Source organism: Pantherophis guttatus, chromosome 1 (genome assembly GCF_059756535.1).
Source record: "Pantherophis guttatus breed Tessera chromosome 1, ASM5975653v1, whole genome shotgun sequence".
Classification (NCBI taxonomy): Eukaryota; Metazoa; Chordata; class Lepidosauria; order Squamata; family Colubridae; genus Pantherophis; species Pantherophis guttatus.
The window spans coordinates 75,496,814-75,517,579 of NC_142063.1; the positions used below are offsets into that span (position 1 = coordinate 75,496,814).

General features: G+C 37.9%; 1 protein-coding gene across 32 annotated transcripts in view; it reads left to right on the forward strand.

Annotated features, from left to right (window-relative positions):
* CELF1 (CUGBP Elav-like family member 1) overlaps positions 1-20,506 on the forward strand; it is a 55,518-nt gene extending 35,012 nt beyond the window's left edge. For 10 of the 32 annotated variants that reach the window (XM_087882803.1, XM_087882751.1, XM_087882740.1 and 7 more), the window contains 11 exons: positions 1,908-1,956; positions 2,587-2,721; positions 2,919-2,998; positions 3,711-3,872; positions 4,824-4,893; positions 7,746-7,874; positions 9,743-9,856; positions 9,993-10,178; positions 11,227-11,370; positions 12,510-12,678; positions 17,637-20,506. In XM_087882803.1, coding sequence (XP_087738929.1) covers positions 1,908-1,956; positions 2,587-2,721; positions 2,919-2,998; positions 3,711-3,872; positions 4,824-4,893; positions 7,746-7,874; positions 9,743-9,856; positions 9,993-10,178; positions 11,227-11,370; positions 12,510-12,637 — 1,197 coding nt within the window. In that variant the 3' untranslated portion in view covers positions 12,638-12,678; positions 17,637-20,506. Of the gene's footprint in view, positions 1-1,907; positions 1,957-2,586; positions 2,722-2,918; positions 2,999-3,710; positions 3,873-4,811; positions 4,894-7,745; positions 7,875-9,742; positions 9,857-9,992; positions 10,179-11,226; positions 11,371-12,509; positions 12,679-17,636 lie in introns of all 32 variants that reach the window. The other 22 variants (XM_034417552.2, XM_087882812.1, XM_087882691.1 and 19 more) reach the window with 3 other exon arrangements.
* Positions 20,507-20,766: the final 260 nt, after the last annotated feature.

Sequence of the window (20,766 nt, forward strand, 5' to 3'; positions counted from 1 at the left end):
GAGGAAGTTGTCGCGCCACCACACTCTCAACAACCTTCGCCGCGAAGCAGAGGTTGGAGACAGGACGGTAATTAGCTAATACAGCCAGGTCCAGGGAAGGCTTCTTGAGGAGGGGCCTCACCACCGCCTCTTTCAAGGCGGATGGGAAGACACCCTCACTCAACGAAGCGTTAATAATCTCCTGAAACCAGCCTCGTGTAACCTCCCGGGAGGCCAGCACCAACCAGGAGGGACACGGGTCCATTAAACATGTGGTAGCGTTAAGCCTCCCCAAAATCCTGTCCATGTCCTCAGGAGCCATAGGGTCAAACTCCTCCCAGATAACACTCTCAGGACTCACCCCCATCATCCTGTCCAAAACTACCCAGTTGGAGTCCAGGCCGTCCCAAATCTGAACGATTTTATCATGCAGATATTGCACAAAATCCTCAGCTCTACCCTGCAAGGGGTCCTCCCTCGCTCCCACTTGAAGTAGGGAGCAGTCACCTTAAACAGGGTGGCTGGGCGGTTCTCTGCAGATGCTATAAGAGTGGAAAAATAATTAGATTTCGCCACTCTTATTGCCACTAGGTAGGTCTTGATATAAGATCTCACCAGTGTTCGGTCAGATTCAGTGCGGCTGGCCCTCCAATTGCTCTCTAGGCGTCTTTTCCAGCGCTTCATCTCCCTCAGCTTCTCGGAGAACCAAGAAGCTGATTGAGATCGGCACAGAGTCAGAGGCCGCAAAGGCGCGACGCGGTCGAAGGCTCCAGCGGCCGCACTATCCCAGGCGGCCACCAGTTCCTCAGCCGAGTCGTGAGTCAGAGTCTCTGGGAATGGCTCAAGCTCCGTCAGGAACCTCCCAGGGTCGATCAGGCGCCTGGGACGGAACCACCTAGTCGGTTCCGTCTCCCTGCGACGAGGGGAAGCGGTTCGAAAGTCTAGCTGAAGGAGCGAATGATCTGTCCATGACAAGGGCTTAATAACTAGGTCCCCTATTGTGAGATCATTCAACCACTGACCAGAGACGAAAATCAAGTCCAGCGTGTGTCCCCCGATGTGGGTGGGGTCATGAACTAACTGGGTCAGGTCCATGGCCATCATGGAAGCCATGCACTCCCGAGCTGCTTCCGACGTTTCACCGACGGATGGCAGGTTGAAATCCCCCATGACCAGAAGCCTGGGGGTATCCACCGCCACCCTGGCTATTACGTCGAGCAGCTCAGGTAGGGCTGCTGCCACGTGGCAGGGAGCCAGGTACGCAGTCAACAAACCCATCTGCACCCCATGACCCCACTTAACAAGGAGGGATTCACAACCGGCTATCTGAGGAACAGTGGCCTCCCTCGGACTAAGACTTTCCTTAATAATTACCGCTACCCCCCCCCCTCCCCTCCCCTGGGCCCTCGGCTGATGAAATGCACGGAAGCCTGGTGGGCACATCTCCCAGAGTAAATTGTTAATCAAATCCTCACTGGAAATACTACATTTTCCGTAGTAGATTATGTGGAATCCTTTGTCCTACTGTTTGTTTATGATTTATTTTGTATCAATTTAAATTCAGAATGATATTTTTACAAATAGAATGATAAGTTCCTAACTATAACATGTTTCAAATTAATATATTTTGTTATTTTGTGTATGAGTGATGTGTGCTGCTTCGTAGGATGTGCTCAAGACTTTGAATTCAACATTTTTCAAGCTTGAAATACCCCATTTCAGTTATTAAATAGTTTCAAGCCTTCCTAGAAGGGATTTAAGCACAAATAGGGCTAATTCATATTCAAAATACTTCATAAATGGACAGAAGAGACCATTCTAAGCGCGAAATGATTGTTTCATACTGGAAACATTTTGAATTTGTTTTGCATATTCCAAACAGTTTATTTTGAAAAATGTAATATTCCTCCATTACTTTCTTATTACAGATGCACCATCCCATTCAAATGAAGCCAGCTGACAGTGAAAAGAATAATGGTGAGTTTGGGTAAAAGATTGTTTGGTCTTGGTATGTTTTATCACATTGTTGTGGCAACATTCATTGCATTATATGTCAAAATTGCAACTTACGGACATTTTTAAAAATTTAAAGGCTCAGATCCCAACAATGCTATCTATGAAATAAAGCCAGAAAAGCAGTTTCATGCTATTCTGTTGAAAATCAGAATAAGAAATCCAGACATTTTATTTCATATTCAAAAGAAGGCAGCTTCAAGTCTGAAACACTTCTGGTAATGTTGAAACACTGTAGATTGTTTGAAACTCAAAATGTATCCTTTCAGTTCATTGCTTTTTGTACATGGCTCTTCTACTAAACTCTGAGAGAATAGATTTTCTGACTCTTGCTCTAGAGTCGTGTCGTCACATGACATATCGCAACCCCCCCCTCACTAAAACGGCCCATGGGCTGCGAGTTTGACACCCCTGCTCTAGACTGAAGATTCTAAATTTAGTGGCAGGATAAAGAAAGTATTCCACTGCTTATAATAATGTTCATTTTGGGGCAACATACTTGTAAATTTTGCTGGATTGTTCTATAAAATCAAGGAAACTTACCCAATCATGTAAATAGTCAAGCTACAACTTTTGTTGTTGTTGTTCTCTTAGCAGTGGAAGATAGAAAACTATTCATTGGGATGATCTCAAAGAAGTGCAATGAAAATGATATCAGAGTGATGTTTTCCTCTTTTGGTCAAATTGAAGAATGCAGAATTCTACGGGGTCCTGATGGTTTAAGCCGAGGTACACACAGACCTGTTTGCAACTGATGATTTCTCCTTCAGACCTCTCTTCCTCCTCTCTCCCCAACTCTTGTCTTCCCCCATCTGCATACACATACGTATCCCTTATATTTAATTGGGAAGTTTTAAAAATGTTTCTTTGTTCAGGAGATAGCTTGGATATACTGCTACTTAATTTTGATTGTATTCCCTTCTCAGGTTGTGCTTTTGTGACTTTTACCACAAGAGCAATGGCACAAACAGCAATCAAAGCAATGCATCAAGCACAGACCATGGAGGTAAAAAAAAAATACCAATTTTGAGAGACTTTTATGTTTGTAACTAAGTATTGCTAATTTTAGTCTAAGGACAATTTAAAGTGTTAGTTTAACTTCTAAATACTAAACCATTTAGGGCGTACTATCTGATCATTGAGTTTTATTGACACCCATTATAGTCAACAGAATTACACCCTTCACTTGAGATTCTTTTCATGTTTAGCTTCCAAGCTGTAGAATATACTTTGCCTCTCTCTTTGCAGTATTGCTAAAGGAGTTAATACTTTCCTTCTCAGCCAGATATTTTAGTTTATATTAAAAATCTCTTAAAATCCTTGTGGAAACACTTAAATCTTTATATAATCAACTGTTTTTGAGTTTTTAAGGTTTTATTTTAATTGTATTGATACCATCTATGGGTGGTAATAACACATCCAAATCATAATAGATAAATGGTTGGTTTAAGCTTTCCAGTTACTATGCTAACATCCCTTAGTTTGTACCCCCTGCATGGCACATACCCACACTTCTCTCCAGTTGTATGCAAAATAGGAAAGATATATAATATATGATACATGAATCTGCACTGGAATTCTGGAATGTAACAGGTTGCTTTAAAAAGATGACACAATTTCTGAATGTATCTTCTTTTTAAAGCAATTATTTAAAGAATGTAAATTGTTAGGATTTTGGAAAGATGACAAAAGCTACAGCTGTGTGAATTGTATTGCAGGGATGCTCTTCTCCCATCGTAGTGAAATTTGCAGATACTCAGAAGGATAAAGAACAGAAACGAATCGCACAACAACTCCAGCAACAGATGCAACAGATTAGTGCTGCCTCTGTTTGGGGAAACTTGGCTGGACTGAACACACTTGGACCCCAGTACTTGGCAGTGAGTGTGCTTGACAGCTTCTGTTCAGAATTACTTTCTAAACCGTTTAATACACATTTCTTGTTTGCAAGTATTCTCATTCTGAGGCTCTGTTATAAGCTCAAAAATTGGTAGTGGTAGTAGTGGTAAGTACAGACGATTGAAATGTTTTTTAGCATTGAAGCCTTGCCATATGTTAGGATTTCTATTGGAAGAAAGAATGTGGCACTTAGTTGAGGACTTATGGACTGTGTTGTAGAACTTTGCATTTATATAGCTTTGTAGACCGGTGCGGGAGGGTAGGGGGAGGGGATGGTTTCATGTGAGCGGCAGGCAAGCATATGCATCCGCTGCTTGTGCAATTGGAGTGTGCATGCACACATTTGCCCGCCATTTTGGGTGGTCCAGTTTTAAAACACCTCACAGCCCAGTAGTAGGCCAGAGGTTGGGGACCCCTGATAGAGAGTAAATAGGGAATTGAAGGTTTATTTTTCTTTTTATTACAGTATCTATATACGGTACTCTACCAACTTGTATATCATCCTGCCATATACACATTTATGAAGACATTATTATTGTCTGTGGATTTGCACTTACAGCCTTCTTCCCTTGTTTTTATTTACCTTGCCTCCTCCCAGAGTACATTTATGGTATCTGAATAGGGAGGAGTTGAATATTTCACCAGTGTTAGAAACCTTTGTAGCCACATATTGGTGGCACACTAGCCATGAGTAAAGGGAGAATATTTCACCTGAAATTGCATGGGAAATTGGATTGTTCCTTTTCTAATAGCATCCTTCTTGGTATGAGATCACTGCTGCTTCGTGTGTATTGGTGATATGTGTGGTCAGTAAGAATTGTGCTTGTAACGGCATTCTGGCTGTGGTGTAGTGCAGTGTCTCCCAGAAGTGGAGCCAGCCCTCATTCTCACTCTTGTTCTGTTTTTGGTGTAATGTCTAGCTTTATTTACAGCTCCTTCAGCAGACAGCAGCTGCTTCCTCTGGGAATTTGAACACACTGGGCAACCTTCACCCAATGGGAGGTAAGTTTCTTTCTCCTCTTTCTGCTTGGGATCCCTACAAACAGGATCAGTAGCAGAGTGAAAATTTATTGAGCTGGTGCAATATATCACTTGTCCTATGATATATTAATATTAGTGAAAACAGATCTTGGTTGTCTGTATAAGAGCTCAGGCACAGATGGTATCAATCACAAGTTTTTAACTTGAATATGAATATGCAGTAGCTGATCTTTTCACAAATGTAAGCACCTTCTCTTTAAAATTTGCTACTTTCTATTTTGTGGGAACAGCTGCCAATCTGACCTTACTATTTAAAAAGGAATCAAGGAATACTGAAGAAAAATTATGGGTCAGTTAATCTCACACCTGTTCTGGAGAGGAATGGTTGAAAGTATTGTTAGAATTTTTTTTAAAAAAATGTAGGAGACTTACTGAAAAGGAGTCAGCATGACTTTCAGAAAGATTAGTCTTTTTCACTGATATTCTAGACTATTTTAGGATGTAAGCAAGTGTGTGGACAAGGCTGATTCCATAGGTACGTTATACCTGGATTATAAATAAAGTCTTTGGTACAGAACGAGTAATAAAAATGGATTTTAAAGATTTATGTGCCAATATCTTTTTAAACTTATTTAAATTGAAGTACAAAGGGATAAAGGGGTACCCATAGTAGGTAAATGGGCTTCAAAATGGCTTATTCAGTGTGAATAAGTGTAAAATGAAATTGGCACACAAATCCAAACTTCACTTGTATATTTATTGGATCCTAGCTGACAGAGGCTGACCAGAAAAGGGATCTTGAGATTACAGTGGAGAGCCCAGTGAAAAAAACAGTCTAATGTAAGCTGCTGTTAAAAAAAATAGAGTGAGTGAATTTCATGCATGGAATCATTAGGAAGAGAATTTAAAATAGAATTGTTGATACAATAAAGAGCAAAAAAATATCAGTCAATATGATAAAGGGGCTAGATATATCAGCAATTAAGAGTTATTTAGCTTGAAAGAAAAGGAGTAACAGGAGATATGAGGGAAGTATATACATAGCAATAGCACTTGGACTTATATACTGCTTCACAGTGCTTTACAGCCCTCTCTAAGCAGTTTACAGAGTCAGCATATTGCCCCCAGCAATCTGGGTCCTCATTTTACCAACCTCAGAAGGATGGAAGGCTGAGTCAACCTTGAGCTGGTGAGATTTGAATTGCTGAACTGCTGGCAGCCAGCAGAAGTAGCCTCCAGTACTGCATTCTAAGCACTGCGACATCATATATGCATTCATGGTATAGATAAAATGGATAGTGATAATTTTTTTCAGCCTTTCTTACTATTTTAGGACTTAGGATCATCATTGAAACTAAATGAAGGGAGATTTGGAATAGAAGGAAGGCTTTTCTTAAATGACACAAAATTAAACTATGGAATTTTCTGTTGTGGTAAGGGGAATAATCGGTTGAGAATGGATGATTTAATTACCTTTAATTACTCTTGGAGACCTAGCACGATGCCTGCATAAAACATATTCCTTCAATATGCATATCATGTGTCAAGACATACGTTCTTTAATTTTACTGGGCCGGAATATCTGGTGCTTTTGTCTTATCAACTTCATAAAACTTAATTTAGTTTTGAAAAAAGGATGATTTTTCTATTGAACACGTTCCTATAATTTAGCACTGACCTACTGTTAGTCAATTAAATGTGTAGAATATTTGAAACTATTTTTAAAATTAAATTCTATTAAGGAATTAAAGCTGTATTGTTAAGCTTTTTATTTGAAAAAAGAATTGGGAGATGAAGGTAATAAAAATAAAAGCTATTTTGAGACAAGTTGAACAGGAAGAATAGTATGCATAACATGAAATGAAGTATTACATGAATTGATAGACTTATCAGTTATGGAATGACAATTGTTTTTTTAAAAATAGTCATTACAAAAGAAAAAATATGGAAATAGGCAAGCAAATTTGGGGCCCAATTCAATCTTATAAAGTACTTTGCATTGGTTTGGGAACATTAAAAAAAGACAGAGGTAGCTAATCTCACTGATAAATTGTCTCCTTTTTCCATTCTTGTCTTCTACTTAATATTGATAATAAAATGATAAATAAATGATAAATAAACCTTGTTTAAAACAAGGAGGAGTTCTTGTTCAGTGTGGTTTGGTAATAAGATTATTACTTATTACATATTACTACTACTACCACCAAAACCAGTGGTGGGTTGCTCCCGGTTCGCACCGGTTCACAAGAACCGGCAGTAAAAATTTGTAGTAGTTCCGAGAACCAGTAATAACATTGGCTGGCCATGCCCCCGAACCGGTCCCTGGCCCGACCACCGGTCGCTTACCCCGACCATCTCATCAGAGGCTTTTTTTTTTTTTTTTTTTTACTTTTAAAAGCATTTTTTCTACAACCTCTTCGGCTGAAAAAATGCTTTTAAAAGTAAGAAAAAAAAAGCCTCTGATGATCCCGCGGCTCAGCTGGGAACATCTGAGGCTTTTCAAAGCATTGTTTTCTACAACCTCTTCAGCCGAAGAGGTGGTAAAAAAAATGCTTTGAAAAGCCTCTGACGATCCCAGCTGAGTTGCCTGATCGGCAGAGGCTTTTCAAAGCATTTTTTTCTGCAACCTCTTAAGGTTGTAGAAAAAATGCTTTTAAAAGTGTAAAAAAAAAAAAAGTTGGCCACGCCCATCCAGTCACATTACCCCTCCCACCAAGCCACGCCCACACAATAAGCCACGCGCACAGAACCAGTAGTAAAAAAATTTAGAACCCACCCCTGACCAAAACCCATTTAAGAGTGCTGCTGCTGCTGGGTCCACCAGTGGTTACTGGTACAAAAACAGACACATTGCATTGATTGATGTGTTGCAGGGTTGAATGCAATGCAATTGCAGAATCTAGCTGCATTAGCAGCTGCAGCTAGCGCAGCTCAGAATACCCCAAGTGGAACAACTGCACTCAACTCTTCCAATAGTCCATTAAGTGTGCTCACCAGTTCAGGTAAGGGAGTTGTTTTATTTATTCATTTGCTGTTTGATTAATTTATGTATTTGCTGTTTGATTAATTAACCTATTGTTAACCTATTGTTATATATGCAGAGAGTTGCCTCTCTGCATATATAACAATAGGACCAGTTACCATGATTCAATTATTAAACCCTGCCCTTCATGAAGATAAATAACTACTAGAGAAAACTTAAATTTCACAAGAGGATATTTATTGTTTTATAAATGTAATTGATCCATTTGTTCAGTGAACACCACCAAGGTTCTTTACATTCTCTTGGATTTTCTTTGCAGATACAATTTTTTTGAAAATTGAGATAGAATTTAGAGACATTTTGTTTTTACAGTGACATTGCTTGTACCTTATACTACAACGGCTTGCTTTAACAATGCTTTTGGAACAAACAAGTTGGTCTCACAGATAAATGTAGTAATGGTTTATTTCCATTCAGTAGTTTTTAACTTTAACATCTCAGAACTGGATGGGGCAGAAAAACTTACCAAGAATAAGCCATATAATTACAAATGAGGCACCTCTACAAGTTTTCACATCATAAATCACAGCAAGGCAGTAGCATATTTCTCTCAACTTGTGGCGTATTGCTGTAAAACAAGGGATAATTTATTTCTAATCTTATTTACATATCATGGGATGAAAAGCAAGCCACGCTTGGCTTGATACTGTAAACTTTTTATATCTGCTGACTGGAACTAAATGATAGTAATTTTAGATATGGATGAAAATAAATAAAACTTAAGAAAACCACTAAAATTTAAAATTAAATCTGCCTGTGCTTGACTGACCTCTTGCACCTCTTCTTATATTTTGTTGCTGTACTAAGATATGATATCAGAGTGTGGTATGTATACACATAATATGGAAAAGGATTAGTCACTGAGCCATCAATATTTTGAGATGGCAAAAGAGAAAGAATACTGTAGCCTTGCTCATTCTGCTTAAACAGTAATAAATTCAGTTGAGAGTTAATAAGGAGCAAATGATTCCAGCTCTCTGGATGAGCATTTCATTGGATACTACATAGATACTACAGAGGTTTTTCTTCCATTGCAATTTACATCTAGGCAAAAAATAGGATTGCTTCTGAATATTGATAAAAACTCTTGCTATACTTTACACAAAAAAAGATGTTGAGACTCTAGAAAGAGTGCAGAGAAGAGTAACAAGGATGATTAGGGGACTGGAGGCTAAAACATACAAAGAACGGTTGCTGGAATGGGGTGTGTCTAGTAGTTTAATTGAAGGACGGGGGTGAAATGATAGCAGTGTTCCAATATCTCAGGGGTTGCCACAAAGATGAGGGAGTCAAGCTATTCTTCAAAGCACCTGAAGGCAGGACAGAAAGCAATGGATGGAAACTAATAAAGGAGAGAAGCAACCTAGAACTAAGAAGAAATTTCCTGGCAGAACAGTTAATCAGTGGAACAACTTGCCTCCAGAAGTTGTGAATGCTCCAACACTGGAAGTTTTTAAGAAGAGATTGGACAACCATTTGTCTGAAATGGAATAGGGTTTCCTGCCTGAGCAAGGGGTTGGACTAGAAGATCTCCAAGGTCCCTTCCAATTCTGTTAAATATTCTGTTCTGTTAAATGAAAAGATACCCATTTTGGAACCAAGAGGATGCCAGGCTAAAGATTGGTGATTGCTGTTCACTGAAAATTCCTTTGGGAAAATAGAAGAGAGAGAAAAAGGAAAGCTTATCCCACTTTCCCCGGCCATTTTCCACTTGATATTTTAGAAGGATCTTGAATGTGCTTTATTTAGGCCTTTCAGAGATCGTGTTAAGTCATTTTGATATTGTTGGAAATTGTTGCTGATGTTTTAACACACTCATTTTAATAGCAGGTTCGTCACCCAGTTCCAGTAGCAGTTCCTCAGTAAACCCAATGGCTTCTCTTGGAGCGCTGCAAACACTGGCAGGGGCTACTGCAGGCCTGAATGTTGGCTCTTTAGCAGGCAAGTTCAGTGCATTGTAAGAAAAAGTCAGAATCCATCTTTGCTTCAAACCCATGTCTTAATTTCCCTTACTTGATCAATTGTCTTAACTGAAACCTTGTTGAAACAATTATATTTATTCATGTTTTCTGTACAGGAATGGCAGCCTTAAATGGAGGGCTAGGTAGCGGTGGCCTTTCAAACGGCACAGGGAGCACAATGGAGGCCCTAACTCAGGCATACTCTGGGATTCAGCAATATGCTGCTGCCGCATTGCCCACACTTTATAACCAGAGTCTTTTAACACAGCAGAGTATCGGTGCAGCAGGAAGTCAGAAGGAAGGTAGGTAGGAGGCAGTGTTGTGAAGTTTGTTCTTTAGCTGTGGCCTACTGAAGTCTAGATATCATGTTATACTCAAAACTTTCTTCTCCAGTGATACAGAATCTGAAGTTACGGATAAAACACAGGACATATAGACATTTTATAGTGCATTTTGCAGACATTTTTACAGAATAGTCTGGCTACTCTGAAACATCTAATTCTAAAATTCTGTTTAGTTTTATCTTTCACCCAACCAAGAAATACATTTTTAAAATCAATATATACAGTATATTGTATTATTTTTAATAATTCCAGTCATATTTTTGAACTATCATTATTGAGAAAGTACATAGTGGGTTTTGCATACAGTATCCTTAATCTGTACAGTTGCTTTGCAAGTTATTTGGCCAGTGCTGTTAACTATTGCAAATTGGAGGATTGAAATTGGCAGAATCTTGGTTTAGTGACAAAAAAAAATGGTTTAGTAAAAGGTCATCTAATTAGTTTTACCTGATGTGAGAATGCTGTTACTTTATGGATGACATTGTCTTATAGATAATATATTTATTGTGATTTTATCACATTTTAAATACATAACAACCTATTGAAACATTAATCTGAAGGTCTAGGCTTTTAAATGGAAAGAGTGATGGAGCTCTGCAACTGGCTCCATCCCTATTTTTAATTTTATTAAAGAAGTACAGCCTGATCATCTTAATCAACTTTAGAGTATCACAACTTTCTGAACTGGGCTAGGAAGTGCCTATGTATTTAATTATCAAGATGTGTTTCTGTATTTCTGTTCTTTGACTGAAACTACAAATAATGATCCTTTTTTTAAAAGTATTTTTTATTTTTACTCTATTGCTATCTGTTCTTATTTTTAAAAAATGAGCACTAGGTATTATTTTTAACATTGCAAGATAATTGATTCCTGGAGACAGATTTTTCAGTAATAGCATGAGTTTTGACTGTTAAATAAACATGTTTTTACTTCTCCTTTATTCTCTGTATTAAAATCCAAGAAGTTCTGCTGGTTTTAATTTCCTCCTAAATGAATATTTTAAAGGTCCAGAAGGAGCCAATCTGTTCATCTACCATCTTCCCCAGGAGTTTGGGGACCAAGACCTGCTACAGATGTTCATGCCTTTTGGGAACGTTGTCTCTGCCAAGGTTTTCATTGACAAGCAGACCAATCTGAGCAAATGTTTTGGTATGTTCTGTTACATTGTTTTTCCTAAAAGAGAAGAATATTCATATCAGAGCAGTTGTTTGGAAGGTTTGTCCCACCATCTTCCTCTAGTTCTTTCTCTCATCTTTTCCCCTCAGAAAAGAACAACCAACTTATGTATAATGAGCTGGTACAGAAACTTTTATTGTGAAACATTTAAGTCAGTAAGTTGCTGCTCTGCAGCTAGCAGCTTAAGTAAACAGGCGCATTGAAAGAATACACTGTAGTATTTCAAATAACTAACATCTTTTGAAAATATATCCACACAAACACATTATATGTGTGGATATATTTTCACATATATATCCATATGTGGTAAATAAGAAAGCAATGTGACTTAACTTAAAAGTAGTGTTAGCATGATTGCTCAGTCATATATTTAACGCTCACTAAAAATGTCAGGTTTGGATGGCATCTGGAATATTCTAGCTCTTCTTTTCCAAGCCAATAAATTTATCAGTAGAATAGGCACTTACAGATTATAGCGCTAAAAAGACACTAACATCTGCTTGTTTGTTTGAGTCGAGTAGGAAATTGTTTTTATTTTTAAAGTCCTATTCCATCTCATATGCTTTATCTGTAGTTACACTAAAAGTTAAGAGTGGTTTTGTATTTTAAAAAATGCAAATTGTGATGGTGGTGATAATGATGTTTTTCGGAGTATAAGACGCACCTTTTTCCCCCCTAAAAGGGGGTGAAAATTTAGGTGCGTCTTATACACCGAATGTAGCCTGCCCACCCACTGGCTCCCACCCTTTGGCCTCTGCCTCGCAGCAGTTACCTCCTTGCAAGCAAACAGCAAGAAAAAAACAGCTCATTTCAGGTTCAGCACAGCCTAATTAGCCCGACTCTCAGCTGATCTGCCCTCAGCTGTTTTGCGCAGGGCTCTGCTGCTTGCTGCAAAGAGGTAAATTGCTGGAGCAGATTTTTTTTTCCTTGTGCTAATCAAGCTATGCTGAAAACAAAACTGAAAGTAAAATTGCTCAGAGGCAGATTTTTTTTTCTTCTTTTCCTCACCAAAAAAGGTAGGTGTGTCTTATAGTCCGGTGCGTCTTATACTCCGAAAAATACGGTACTCATATTCTCTAATTGCACTTAACTGTGAGTTTTTCTTTTCTTAGGTTTTGTAAGTTATGACAATCCCGTCTCTGCACAAGCTGCCATCCAGTCAATGAATGGATTTCAAATTGGCATGAAACGACTGAAAGTACAGCTCAAGCGCTCTAAGAATGACAGCAAGCCATATTGAGTGCCCCTCCCCCCTGGAACTGGAGTGAGAAGGATCTTCTGGTAAGTTGGGGAGGAGCCCACTTAGGGATTCAAAAACTCTTTAAGGCTGTATTTTTACAGTCACGGAAGCTGATTGATACCATTCTGTCTGGCACATCTTCCCCTGAAGACTCAGCTGCAGCCTCTACTGAGAATTCTGCGGATGGAAGACAACTTTGTGCTTTTGTTTCCAGTGTTTTACTTTGGAGCTTAGGTGCCATATCACTATTTTTTTTTTTTAAACAAAAAGTTTGCTGTGTTTGTAACTGTGTTTTTGAGAAGGACCAATGCCAGCCACCTTGGAGAGGAAAGGAAAATAGTAAGTGCAATTGGAATTGACACTGCATGACTTAGATATGAGGAGACCCCAATGATACTCATGAAAGGGAGAAGCAGGAAGCTGAATCCAAATCATGTGGTGGTTGGTTAATGAACAACCCCTAAGGAGCTTTGCCAAGCTATTTGCTAGGTTTATTTAGTAAATGCCTTATGTGAGAACTGTATACAGAATCAGTAAGTTGGAGGATAATAGTTGGGCAAAAATATTCATGTGATAAAGGAAAAATGCAGTAATTATAATGCTAAAATACGTTTGTATAGTGCAATGTGTGTGGTTGCAGTTTATAAAAGTATCCAGTGATGTTTTTTGATCAGCTGTTTACACTTTGGACAGAACAACCTTTTTAAAAATTGGATAATATGAATTAGTGTTTCAATTTCTTGGAAACTACACTTGAAGTTAGTTAGTTTAATGAAGTTATCTATACTTTAAGCTGTAATCCAGGAATTCCTGGATTTAATTTACAATCTTACTACAAAACCAATGTCGCATGATAAAATTTGTTCTTCCCCTGTTCTAGAACTTGTACATGAAGAAATGGTGCTCATAAAGTACAAGTTAAAGTCTCCTTAGTGTTAAACTGACAGATGGTTTTAAAATGAGCTCTTATTGCTCTGATTTCTGGCATTCTTTCCCCCCCCCCCAACTTCGTACAAGTGTGTGTCAGAATAATACTGGCCCAAAGATTTTTTCTTGTTTCATATATATTTATTTTTCACAAATATTGTCATCTTGTTACATAGCAGTTTTCTTTTGAGCGTGTGCCAGTGCAAAAGACTAAATTCAAAGGACTGAATCTGCAGAATTTTGATCTGGTCTACATATTGCCTGAGCTCAGTGCCTAATAATTCAAAGTCATATTTCTTCCCCTTCTAATACACATCCTTTTTTCACATGGGTGTAACTGCCAAAAGCATTAAATTTTTATACACACTAGACCTGAATCCAAAGGGAATTTTTAACAGTATGAGTTTGAGCCATGGCAAGAAGTTACGTAAAATCTAGCCCTGAGGCTAGAAAAAATTAGTCCTATTGTTAGGAAAGTTTACAGTGTTATATATAGATTCAATATATTGATATTTTCTGAATATGCTCTTTCTCATTTGTTAAAACATTTTCACAGCACGCCAGTCAACCCATACATTTTGTATTTAGAAACAAGACATTTTAGGGGAGGATGGAAAAAAATTATTTCCAAGAAAGATCCAAAAGCTCATCAAGTTTGAAATGCCATTGTATAATAGAAAACTCAGTAGGATATCCAGGCATTTACTAGGGACTGGGTCCCCTTGTTTACTAAAACTGAGGCATTATAATTTGCGTAAGGCCACCCATCTGTGATTCAAGTTGTTTTTCTGATGAATTTGGAATCTCACTGCAGATTTATAACTTGATGAATGGCATAGTAAAAATTAAACAGCATTTATTTAAAAAGCATATATAATGGTGATAAAAAGGTTGAATGGTCAAATTGCCAAATTTTCCATTTGTGCTGGCATGTGGTATCCTTCAGTGTTGAATATTTGGGGTCTAATTTAAAAGCATATGCATACACTTAGATAACTGTATACCATTTGAAGTTTGTGCACTAGGAGAAGTTGTATCCTGATATTATGAGGATGGGGGAGTGTTGGAGTGCTGAGGGTCCCAGAATTGTCAAGGGATTTTTTAAATAAAAATATACTTTCAGGAAAAAAAAAGAGGTCATGGTTGGGAGCAGTTGCTCCAGTTGCAACCTGATATAACCAAGAATGTTGTTTCTATTTTTATAGAAGTTTTATACTGCTCCAGGGTGGAGAATATTTATTATCTAAATTATTTCACTGGATAAGACCAGGGTTTTGCATAATCCTGAATGTGATTGTGTAATGCATACATAAACAATGTGCATGATTGAAACTACTGACTTTCAGTGGCCTGTTTGTAACTAGGCAAACTACTAAATAGGATAAGAATTAATGCTGTGAACCAGTGGAGGAGGAAAGCTGTGCTCAATTTTTGCTATAGTCACTCCTCCCAGTACTACTACTCTTCTCAGTCACTGTTACTAGCTTTTCTAAATACTTTGTCACTATTTATTCAATGTCCATATACTTTGTAACTTTTCTGTATGCTTCCATCATGACAACTATGGGGCAACTTTCCTCCCGTTGAACTAGCAACACAATATTTGTGTTATGCTTATCCTATAATGTTTCCTTTCATAAGTATGATCAATGCAAGTGCCCTAATTCTACTGTCAAGAGTTACCAAAGTTAAGAATGCAGGTTAAATTCTAAAAGAGATCTTTGGAATAGATTGGCAGAATTCTTGTGCCTTCAGTGGTGCTGTTCTGAATGATTTAAGATAGAATGCTTCAACCAAAATACTTGTTTCTCCTGAATTTCCCTTGATCTGGCCACACAAATGCTTTTCAGAACAAATAATGAAGATTTGTTTCCCAGGGAGATTCCCACTTGGCAAGAAAATGAATCTGGTTTATACAAGGATACATATAGATTCCCTTTTGGAGTTTTGCTTCCACATATCATTTTTCTTTATAGCTTGTTGCTCGGTCTGCTCCCTCTGCCCAATCTTTGGCAAAAAATAAAAATAAAAAATCACCGAAGCCGATCAAATTGGAACATAATCATTTAGTTACTTGATATCATAGTTACTTATAAACACATCCTCAGATTAAAATGGTGAGTTTGGTAATGCACATGCAGAAGGCAGAAATTGATAAAGAAGTTCAAGTTATACTGAAAATTATATTGAGCAGAGTTTGCATTCATGAAGCAAATTTTGCAACACCAGAGCCTTAGTATTATTGGGAGAGAGGGTGGATATCTTTAAAATAAAGAAGTCATCATGGTTTTGCATGTAGCTTTTTAACTATGTATTTTGTTAATTCATGTGAATGGATAGATTCTGGGAAAGAAAATGTCTATTGAGATTTTGGGGTGTGTATTTTATGATAAAAATAATTTTAAAACTGTCATATTTTAATTCAGCAATTTAATTTTTGTAATCTCACCTCCCCACCCACCCCCCAAGGGTAGGAGCAAATGCAATCTTTGCTGGTTCCTTAATTCAAACATATTTAGGCAATTGCACACACCAAGAAAAGATACTGCTTCTTAAAAGAGCAGTTGACAAGTAGAGAGGGGTGCCCAAGCCAGATCTTTGCCATCTTTGGACATGAACGCTGCACATCTCTAGTTGGATCAAAGGTTTTTCTGCCAGTGGGAGCCTTCTTGGGTTCATTAAGGATACTCCAGGGGGAGTGACTTTACTAATGTACTTCTCTTAGTATTACTATCAAATTTTTTCAATGAATTCCCCAATCCTAAAACATTCAGGTGTATAGGGAATTATAAAGAGGAAAAAAAGTTAACAAGGATTAACTCCTCCCTTGTTTCAGCTGAAGAAGGGTTGCCCTAGATCCAGAACTAATGGAAGGATGGTTTGTTTAAAGATCACTCATTTTGATTCCAAGCCAGTGTTGTTTTTAAGTAAGTTTAAAATTAAATAACATAGTGTAACTTGACATTTGTTAGAAAAAGTAAATTGCATTCACACAAATGTATACTTCATTTGTATTATTCAGCTGAAATAGATCTCTGTATTTAAATCAAAATGTTGTAACATGCATTTATTATAATTAGGATGGAAGTGAGGGCAAATTTAAGAACGATAGTTTTTCCAATATGCTGCTTCAGACAATTGCTTATGAACACTATGTTAAGAAAATGCTTAAATATGTTTGTCCTTCATATTTAGGCCTCTTGTGTTGTGATCCTGTTAGAGATTCTGTCACTTTGAAAATCTCTTACAAGTCTCTGCAGATAAAAATCCTTCCTTTCAAAACTGGCAGAGGTGACTGTAGAACTTTTGAGAGTCCAGAATTCCTCCTCACAGAATCAAAGAGCAACATTTATGTATTGAAAAGAGTTGCAAAGGAGGGTGGTGGATTTTTTTTGCAAGTATCATAGTAAAAAGGGCTCAGCTGCAACAAGTCTTAACTTGCAGTCAAGTCTTAATTCTTTCCTTTCTGTGGGGGCATCAGTTTTACTCACACAGTAAACGTGTTTAATGTCATTTTAATGCCAGAATCTACATACATGTACATACATACACATGCATATGAGTTTCTATTGCCTAAGTATGCCCCATGGTAAGAAGAAGAAAGTGTTAAACTATCCGTGCCCAGTTGCCCAGTGATCTCTGCTTTGTCTTCCACCTGTTATGTGAACTGTCCTACCATTACATTTTATGAAGTCAGGTTCTAGTGGAAGGGAAGGGTGCTACCTTCCTCATGAAGACGTAGCAGGAACACTGACTTAGAGCTGTGTTGAATGCGCAGCTGTATGCCGCTAAGTCAAAGTCCATTCTGTAGCCAGAGTCTAAAGGGAATCCCAGGCCTCTGTTCCATTTAATTTCTGACAATTTTTACATTTATTTGGTGTCTTATGCACTTCAACTTTTACTTGTTCATTGTTGGCATGTGCTGCCCTTCCTTGTCAACTCCCCTCCCCAAGAGGTCTCATTGTACAGTGCCCATTCCTGTTTCACTCTCTTCTCTCTTTCTCTCTCTGTTTGGATGTACTGTTCTGTGTAACTCAGTAGGTCTCCTTCTTTCTGGTTTGTTTTTTTCTAGATTCCTGCCGTTTGTTCATCGTTGTGCCTAAAGCATGTCGATGTGGCGTTCAAGTACATCGTCCAAATCCTTGTCTCTTCAGCTTCTCTGATGCTTGAACTCTCACCCTTTGACCTTGTGTTGACTTTTGATGCTGATGTGTATTTTTATTATGTTTGTTTCTTCTTTTTTTCCTTCTTTTTTTTTTGTGCTGCCAAATTGGTTTTGCTAGAAAGACTGCTGATGGGGAATATTTAAACTTGCATTTGAATATAAAAGAATTCTATTTTTCTAGAACTTCATAAGATAACCACTTGATTTTGTGATTCTGATTCTTTGTAATTGTCTTCAGAGCAGCCTTGCTAGCATACCTCGTGGAGTATTTGTATTTCTGTGAACATACAGCCAATCACTTTCTAGGCTTAGTTTTTTCTGTGTGCTTAGTTTCAACAAAAATCTTTGAAGGAAAAAGTAAAAGGATGCAACTCAAAAGCTTTCAGGAGGCTTCTGGTCACATTTTGCTGAACCTACTTGGCCGTGCTTGAGGAGAGAGCATGTGTTCATTGACTTGAGTAGCTTCAGCAGAAAACACTTGAATTACACTTTTTCCTGATTGTAGCTGCATTTTTGCCCTGGCACTTAACTGCTTTTTCCTTCCTGTGTGATTATCAGCCTTTGTCTGCAGTGAGAATTTAATCAAAGTTGGTGTTGTATTTTGTTAAACCTTTGCATGCTTAGTTTTTTGTAACTACAATCTCCTCAGCAAAATGTGAGTTTTTGTTTTTGTTTTGTTTTTCTTTTAAAATTTCAAATAATGCCCCTGTAAACGTTTTGCATGTTTCCTGCTGTGTTCTTCACAATCCTGTATATATATATACACCCTTCACCTCTGTTTTCTATAGTTGGTGCAAAAACTGAGCAATTTTATTAGGTTTCAAAGCTGTCCTTTTTTGGATGCCAGACTTGTGATCATATGTCATGTAAGGACATCTCCTGTGCATTTAGACTGCTTTACACAGTATCTGCACCTTGCTCTATTATCACAGCTATGGAAAGGTCTCAGGGGTTTGATTGCACTGTTCAGATGGTCATGGTGGCAGCGGCAGGGATACAAGTTTAACAGAAAGATGTGGGATGTTTGCGTAATACTGCTTCTGAAATCCAACGGAGCTCAGGCTCTTTTGGGGTAGCCTTAATTTGTACCTCTTGTTTAATATGCGACTTGCTTTGTGAAATTTTAACACCATTAACTCTCAGTGAATGGAAGCTTGATTGCTCTCCAGTTCTTACACTTGAAATAGCATGTCGTATATATCCCATAGAAGGAATCTGTAAGCCTAGGCACAAAACTGCTGGCTCTTTCTCCAAGTGACAAGCACAATATAACAGCACATTGGCTGTTACCTGAACAGGGTACCAACCCCGGCTCCTTTTCTCAGGGGCCTTAGCTGGGGGAATCTCCTCTGTGGAGAATTTTTTTAAAAAGTTTTGTTCTTTAATTGGGTTAGGAGACATGCAGCTTTCTTTCTTTTTTTCTTTCTTTTTTTTTCTGGCCTGATGAAAAAATAGGACAGATTATCCTTCTCTGGGAAACATGCTTCAGCTTTGCTGCACATATGATCTGCTTTAGAAGCTGAGATATAGTCCGGGGGCTTCACAGCACCTGCAAAAAGTCCTGTGGTAAGGACTAAGCACAAGGGGCAACGGGGTGGAGGAGAAGCTATGAAGGAATTTTAACAGGAGGAAGGAATGTGAAACAAAACATTTGGAGAGTAGAAACATGCAAGAGACCTATCTGGGCCTTAGGAAGCTTTCACTCTATTGTTGGCAAAAATCAGCTGCCAGCTCTCTTGCTGGATGGGTAATCTCTCTCCATGTTTGTTTTTCTCTCAACCTTGTGATCAGCATCGCTAAGGATGAGAGTGACTTGAAAGGGGATATATCATTGCATTATTTGGGGTACAGCTGTGAGATGATTGACCTTAGGCTCACAGTCACAATGCACAGGGGTGTCTGATGGCAGGGAAGTCAAGGCCTTGCAGTGTATTAATTAATTTTGCCAATACATTTCTTTATAATGCGCATACAGTTTCATGAGAAACTCTGGAGAATCCTGTGGTAAAAAAAAAATCTCTGGAGAAAACCAAAATGCCAAACATTAGATGTTCCTTTCCTTTCTTTCCTTTGATTGTTTTAATAATTCTGTGGTGGTTTTAATGGATTTGAGACAGTAAAGCAGCAGCTGCCTTTTATTTCTAGCTGCTTTTTGTGAATAATTAAAAAAAAAGAAAATTTACATTTTGGAAAAAAAAACCTGTGGGCTTTTTTATTGGTACAAACATTGTATTTAACACTAGGGGTTTTGTACAGTTTTTTGCCTTTTCTACTAGAAAACAATGTAAAGTGATTCACAAATGTGACAAGAAAACAAATTGCCACTATGACCAAATGTAGAATCTGTTCTGCAGTTTAACAGGATTTAATCAATTCAAAGTCGTGATTCTGTTGTAGCAATGCTTTTCTTTACCCTGTTTGAACTGTTCCTTTTTCTTGTTTGATTTGCAAAACAAAATGTCTTTTTTGTGTGAAATTGTGTTGTACTCTGTAGAAAATTATGGATTTTACTTTAGTGGTTAAAAAAGAAGCACATGTTGCTTTTCTGATCACGGAGTTTGTGTAGTGGATTTAAAAAATGAAAGTTTTGTTACAAGTTTGGAACGAGCGAGTATGTATTAAGGAATTTTCTTCCTTTTGTGTGTGGTTTCTTTTTGTCCCACTGGGGAACTTAAAGCTGTTTTAATTGCACAGACACACAGACAAGAAGTCATTTTGTATATGCCAAGTGTGGTATCTCCCTTTGTTTATTTGCTATTAAACTGTTTGAGAAGAAATTTGTGTCATCCTTGTATTTACTTATATAGAAGGCAAATTGGTATATTGGTATCTGGGTATTTGAAAAAAAGGGTTGCTTAGTCTAAACGTATGAGAAGGTGGAATATATACATCATCTTTTCTGTCACTGGCATGCTGCTTCCCTAAATATAAAAGCTCACCTTTTCCCCCTCTCTTAATTTAAATTATTTTTCTAAGCATTTCACTTTAAGGTTTATTTTCTATCCTTGACGTAAATTGACTGGGCCAGGATCTATTT